At 35.6% G+C, this 6,750-nt stretch overlaps 1 protein-coding gene across 2 annotated transcripts; it reads right to left on the bottom strand.

Annotated features, from left to right (window-relative positions):
* Positions 1 to 451: 451 nt before the first annotated feature.
* On the bottom strand, positions 452 to 3,664 carry LOC137740809 (uncharacterized protein At1g03900-like). Of its 2 annotated transcripts, none has more exons than XM_068480612.1 (8): positions 3,443 to 3,664; positions 2,832 to 2,951; positions 2,400 to 2,500; positions 2,223 to 2,295; positions 2,011 to 2,042; positions 1,290 to 1,380; positions 1,044 to 1,137; positions 452 to 932 (listed from the first exon to the last, which is right to left on the bottom strand). In XM_068480612.1, exons 2-8 carry the CDS (start codon positions 2,864 to 2,866, stop codon positions 630 to 632), a joined length of 729 nt encoding a protein of 242 aa, XP_068336713.1. In that variant the 5' UTR covers positions 2,867 to 2,951; positions 3,443 to 3,664; the 3' UTR covers positions 452 to 629. The 2 variants fall into 2 exon arrangements, with proteins under 2 accessions (XP_068336713.1, XP_068336712.1); XM_068480611.1 differs by having other exon boundaries at positions 2,920 to 2,951.
* Between the last annotated feature and the right edge of the window lie 3,086 nt (positions 3,665 to 6,750).

The raw sequence follows: 6,750 nt of genomic DNA, 5'->3' as shown, positions 1-6,750 counted from the left end.
TGGTCTTTTCTTTGTGGTAAATAACTAAACTCGGTGAACCTTCTCTCAAATGAGTAAGTGGGTCCTTACCACTGTGGTGGAAAATGAATGTTGCCCTTACATCACGACTTGCTTTCGAATCCTGTCAGCTCTTTAATCTAACATCTAACCTAATAAATTTATCATTTGACCAAAAAATAAAAACCCTTATCTCAGATGAGACTGTCATTAGATGCTACTAATAATGCTATTCTGTTAAAATTTTATCATGGTAACGCTTTACGTCACCGGTGGGACACATGTGGAAAAAGAAAATGCTAAGGAGACCATTTTAAGACCAACATATTATGACGGTTGATGGTTGAATTCTTTTTTGTTCAAGTAGATGCCTTCTCTAGCATCAAGAAATGTCTGAACATTAAAAGGTAATAAAAAATTATACCAAAAAACCAAAAACAATTCAATTTCCCCTCTTTATAATTTGCAAATTTTGCTTCCTCAGTAACTTCACTTTAGTTAATTTATAGATATACACCAGATCAATCAAATATTTTTCAAACAAAATCTAAACCGTCACAACCCCAATGCATCAAAAAGCAGAAGACATGTTCTGGCGTTTAATATCTCACATCAGATTCTATAAATTCATATTAAACAGCTGCCTGAAAATCTCCAAAGTCGTCATCTGGTATATCTTGAGTGCTTTGATTCCCAGAAGAGCTTGTTTCTTTCGACTCATGTTCCGTTGATTCCGAGGCCTCCTGCTTAGAAGTTCCCTCAAGATTGAGATTTGGAAGCAAGTTTGAGGAAGACTTGTCAACAGTAGGAGAATGCGAAAGTGGTGCCGGAGGAGGAGGTGGTGGTTTGATACAAATCAAGGGTTCTTTTTGGTTGGCCTTTTTCTCTGGTGAGTTGTTCTCAGAAACCTTGGACTTCACGATTTCGGCAGTTTTCTGTTGACACCGAAAAGAAATTCAATCAGCATGCTCCAGTAAGTAGCATAAGTAAAAGCACACATTTTGAAAGAAAATGCGATACAGATCACTAACGTTTAATTGTAGTACAAAAGTCTCCCCCTCTTTTAAGCTGTAATCAACTAAGGAAGTTTGCTGAAATTTTTGTTCCATCTCTTCTGCAGTTTTCTTTTTGTCTAGATATCTTCAAAACAATTTAGAAAGGTATATGATCTTGATAGACGGAAATTCATCCTCTGATATGCATGCATTAAAAAATCAAATCCCAAGCTTCTAAACATTTTATAGTAGAAAATGAAGAACAAGCAAAATTGTAACTGTACATATAGGACATACTTCATGTGATCATGCAAGGCGGCTTGGAAATCATAAGCTTCTGTTCTTTCTCGAAATCCAATGCCAATGAAAGCATGCCGAAGCCGACCATCTGCATAAATTTCAAAGTAATGAGGATCAAACATGAACAAATCACTGGAAATAAAAATATAACTCAGAAACCCGAAATTGCATCGCTGTCTGGTACAAAACTTTGGGAAAACAGGAATACAAGAGATAAGAAAAATAAAGTGAAACAAAAGAAGTGGCACTATACTTAGATACGAGCCACAATTCTTGGTCAACTTCCTGGACTATGATTTTGTGGCAAAACGCCACATGATGATAGCACTAATTAACTTCAATGTTCTGGTCTACTCTTGTCCAAGCCACTAAGGGCAAATGGGAGGCTTGTAAATATTAGCCCCTCTCCCACTACCAGGCATCTATTTGAAATTTTAAAAGTCATGCACGCAGTAATGCATGAGCTCTCATGCCTAGAATGGATATGCATCAGAGGATGAATTTCCGTGGTTTCTCTTGATCTATAGCAATTTTTCACTCAATACCTTCTATATATGAATCATAGGTCAATGCACAACAGTAAAATGGGCAGGGGGAACATCTACCTTAGGAGTCGATAACAGATGGAAATACAAACTAAAAAACACTCTTTGAATTGTTCCAACTTTAGGTTACAGGATTCACTAAAATATTAAAGATTACAACAATAAAAACTCACCAATGTTCTCCTCTACACGTAGAACGAAATATCTGCAGAATAAAAAACATTTTTTTGTCACCCTCTATATAACAGTAAAAATTTATTAAGATTCTGCGGTTCAATAAACTTAATGTAAAGGTATCTTTCTTGTGAGTATTGTAGTCGCATGATGTTCTAACATTAAGAGTCCGATAAAGATATGCTCTAGTTCAGTGAGAATTAGGATAAACCTGCTGCTATCAATTACAGGTTCCACTGGATGAGGCTCTCCATTTCTCAAAAATGCCCGAGCATATAGTTCATCTGCAAGGACATATCACAGAATAGTTTAAATAACAAACGTCTCATGGTACAAAAGGAAGGCATATAACACAGCTTTCATCTTATAAAAACTAAAATATCCTCACTCGTTTTCTTATCTTCAAGTCTGATAATGCACTCTTCTCCTTTGCTGATTACTTTCAATATCCCGTCCCATACCCATTTGTTTACATCCCATTCATCCGCCCTGAAATACACTTCAGAGACTTAAAATTCATCTCCAACACATGCAAAAAAGAGTTCAGGAAGTAATCAATGCCAATCGATAGAGCACTCTTCTTTTTGTTTGTTTGATCCAAGATTAAGAAGCACGTAATCTCAGTACTAATAAAACTCATCTCTGTATGTTTGCCTCTTTGTTGATTCCTTGCTTATGCGTCAAACTCAACCTCGGTAAACTTATTCTCAAAATAGTCCATACAAAACCTCTTACAATCTACCCTAACTTTACGATCATTCCAATGTTACTGATCGATGTGTGGATGGAAGCATCAAAATTACAAATGCATCATATCAACCTTGAAAACAGATGGCATCGTATCAGATCAATCATACATAAACTGTCAAATGAATATCCTATTTTCTATTCCAAGAGTTGAGCAAAACCTGTATGAAGCTGCACTTTTCCTCGGCGGTATCTGCAAAACATTACAAAATAGTTTAACACCACAGGTAACTTCAAGAACCCCGAACAAGAGTAACCAAACATTTCTCACATTATCGATTCCTTATGATTACTTGTAAACTCAAAATCAAGAGTCATGATTTTGTATTCGATGACAGATCGAAATCAAGCACTAACTGGTTACTAACTGAAGTCAACACTTGAACTATGAAAAATATTCAATCTATTCCTCCATTACCCTAATTTTGCACTCAAATTAACAAAAATTAAAAAAATTATAATTTACATTTTAATATTTTATTCAGGAATTAACCAACAATTGCAATTTGCCCGCCTATAAAATTCATTCATTCAACTAATACATGCATCAATGTTCATCAAGAAATCTAGTTGGATTATGCATTCCCAAGATACCAATTAACAGAATTACTCAAAAAAATTTAGGAATACACAAGGATTTGGACAAACGATGTATCCATGTATGTATATATGTATGTATATTACCAAGTATACGTAACATTCAGGCACTTGAAAAAGAACAAGCTCCAGAGCTTCAGCTTCCGTCTCTTCTTGATCAGTCGGTACCGCCAGTTCCTTCTCCATCTTCCAGATTTAGGATCAGGATTCAGAACCAGTGAGATGGAAATTTGAATCTGAAACTACTGGTTTCTGAGGGTTGGGAGTTGATTGGAATTTGGTCGGATATTTGGTACTCTCTCTCTCTCTCTCCCCCCTACTCCCTCTTCCCTCTCTCCCTCTCTCAGACGATCACAAGGCGTTCGAGCTGCTTCTTCCTCTTCCAGTCTTTTCTACGAGTGTTCTGGTCGGTAATTTTACAAGATACAACAGGGACCGTTGGATGAGATTACTTTTTCTAATCCTACGGTTAGTATAGTCAATCTGAGGCTTTTACTGTTTGCTGATTAAGCAAAAAATTGGGATTTTTCAACGGTTGTGATGAGCGGAAAGTCTATGGGAGATGGAAGTCAACCAAAACTGTGATTTGATGTAGTGAGAGAGATTGGTTGAAGTTGGAGGGTCACCTCATTTCATATGTACAAGGGAATATGCTTTGGATTGCCCTAAGCACAAGCTTAAGGGCTATATGAGGGGCTATTTGAAGAGTTATTTTTACTCTCAAAATTTTAAATATATTCACCCAACCAAACTTACCTTTAAATAAAAGAAAAATAAAATTTAGATATAAGTTTTAAATATTTTTATCATCTTCAACAACTTGCAATCTGAAGCAGTCACATGTACTTAGTGACGGAACCAGCATAAGATTATTGATTGTCCTTGATCCCAACAACTTAAAAAGTTCATGCTTATTTGGTTGAATATTATATTTGAACCCTATAAATAGCTAAAGCAAAATTAAATTACAATCTCTTCCTCCTACTACTTCTATTTTTATATATTATATTTGTCTTCCTTTTCTCTCACAGTATCATACATCCACTATTGACAAGCCTCTACAAATAATAGTAGTTTTAGACATATGTTGGCATAAATTTTTGGCAGATGTTGACAAGAATTGCAAGGTGTTTACTGGGTGCTCAACAAAATGGTCCAGTGAAACATTTTTGGTTGATATTATGGCCTCATTACTCAAAAATCCTAACTACACTAATGATGTACTCCACAGCGTGGTCAATATTTTACCGACTTGAAAAAAAAAGTAACATGACACGAATATTATTTTATGTATTATGTTATGTGGAGTCCAGTGCCAATAAGATAGGGCATTCTTTCAATAGACTTGATACCGGTTCACTCTTAAAATTGTAAACCGAACTAACAAGATAAATATGTGGTTCAAGTCGGTTTTCAAAAGATAACCAAACCATTCGGACCTACTTAATTTTGGCAGGGCTCGACCGGTTAAATTCGGTATTGGTCCATAGCCCATTTATTTTCTTTGCTCTGTTCTTCTCAGTTTCTGGTTGCACCGAGTCACCGAGTCGCCCTTGTCCCTTCTCCGTTCTTCTCAGTTCTGAGGTGGGTTCTCTACTTCTTTCTCGATGGTTGCCTTAATGTATGTTATGTGTGATATGGGTTAATTGTTAACTAACTTTTTATTAAGTTGATTGCTTTGATTTTTATAATTAATTGCTTTCTATTTGCTCTAAATCTAATGCTTTGATAATTGCTTGTTAGTTGGTTGCGATTTGTGTTAATTTCTTGCTACTCCTGATGAACTTTAGTTTGAGTTAACAATATTTGCCTTTGACGAGGGCAATGAGAGGACTCATGTTTAGTTATGTTGGTTGGGAACTTAGTACTTTGATATTCTGTTATGTACTTTGGATTTGAATCTTTGATGGAAGTGGCATATTTTTATTATTCTTCTTTCAATTAGTTTTCTCGAATCGCTGTTTCGTTGTACCTGTACTGTTTTCTTGCTTCATGACAGTGAAGAGAGGCCATGATCTGATCCATAATGTCAAGATAAGTACATTTTGATTGCCCTGAACACAACACAAAAAACATAAAGTTCAGAAACTTAAAATCAACTTAACATGAGTTACTGAATGCGGTCGCTGTTTTTGTGTGCGGTCTTTTCATTTGTTTAAAATAGCAAATGTTGCAGTGTTACACTACTCTTTAGTTTGTTATGGTATGAACTATGAAGTTGCTGCTTATAGTTATATGTCATTAGGTTGAGTTCATTTGAGATACTATCACCCGGTCTTAGAGATTGCTTGTGTAACATAAGCATGTTATGGTAGAGTTGTGTTTTTCTCGATAGTTTAATAAATCGGTCCTACCCAATGTGAATGCCTGTGTTTTTACTAATGTGTTAGTTCATGTTGCTTTTTTGTAGATATACCGATAACAATAACTGAACAAAAATTATGGATTGAATTTTGCATTGGGTATAAAGCAAACATGGTTAAGTTGAACTCGGGTATACTAATAGATATATTGTGGATGAAGAATGGAAGAGAAGCACTCTTCCTGATGACGATAGCATTTGCCTTCCCCGCTTTGATGTGTGCCTACAAATGCATACATTGAAGAAGTAATCATCACATTATTTGTTGTAGGTCAATTGTTAAAATAGTCTTTTTGTTGTTTGATATCGTCAATGCTCGTTGTATGGACTGATCACACCAAAGATTCAAGTACGTCTTTTTATTCTTTAGAAAAAAAATTTCACCCACCGTGCCAGTTTTTCCATGAAAACGAAAGTTATGGTTGCACCTTCTGCACTCCCTCTGGGCGGTCGGGGGATTACTGTCTATGAAGCAACTAAAGAAGGTCATAAAAAAGTGAACACAATTAAGTGTATCTCTCATACTTCCATGGTTTCATGCTCATGAAAAATGTTTGAAGTTAAGGGTATATTGTGTCATTATGCTTTGAGGGTTGTTTGATTCGAAATATTACATATCAACTCAATATGTATTAAAGAGATGGATCAAAACGGTCAAGGAAGGGGTGGTGTTAAGTAGTGACAAATGATTTGTCACCAGAAATCTGAAATCTGCTCATTCATTACGTCTTAGCCAATTGATGCATAAGGGAAAATTCTTTTCAGCTTAGCGTTAATGAGTGATTGGGCTGGTCACGTTGTTGATGAAAAATTATCAAAAGCAATGAAGTTTGTTGAAAAAGACATGAAAGCAAAGAAAGTCTCAAATAAGCTTAACAAGAAAAATAGCCTCTATACTTCTGGAGTTCAAGATGACCTATATTGGATCCTCCAACAGTGAGAGTTAAAGTGGTAACCAATAAGAGATTGAAGAGTGCTTTGGAAAAATTGAAGAAAGTGGCAAAAATTAGACATACTGATAGGAGCATTTTTA

This window comes from Pyrus communis, chromosome 7, assembly GCF_963583255.1.
Source record: "Pyrus communis chromosome 7, drPyrComm1.1, whole genome shotgun sequence".
Taxonomy (NCBI): domain Eukaryota; kingdom Viridiplantae; phylum Streptophyta; class Magnoliopsida; order Rosales; family Rosaceae; genus Pyrus; species Pyrus communis.
This window is presented reverse-complemented; position numbering and strand designations above follow the sequence as displayed.

Excerpts from the sequence above, each read along its gene's own strand:
- LOC137740809 (XM_068480611.1), bottom strand. The coding sequence starts at position 3,541 with ATGGAGAAGGAACTGGCGGTACCGACTGATCAAGAAGAGACGGAAGCT. Across the intron at positions 2,501-2,919 it reads AAAAGTGCAGCTTCATACAG|GGCGGATGAATGGGATGTAA; the intron begins GTTTTGCTCAAC and ends AGTGTATTTCAG. Across the intron at positions 2,043-2,222 it reads CCTGTAATTGATAGCAGCAG|ATATTTCGTTCTACGTGTAG; the intron begins GTTTATCCTAAT and ends TTTATTCTGCAG.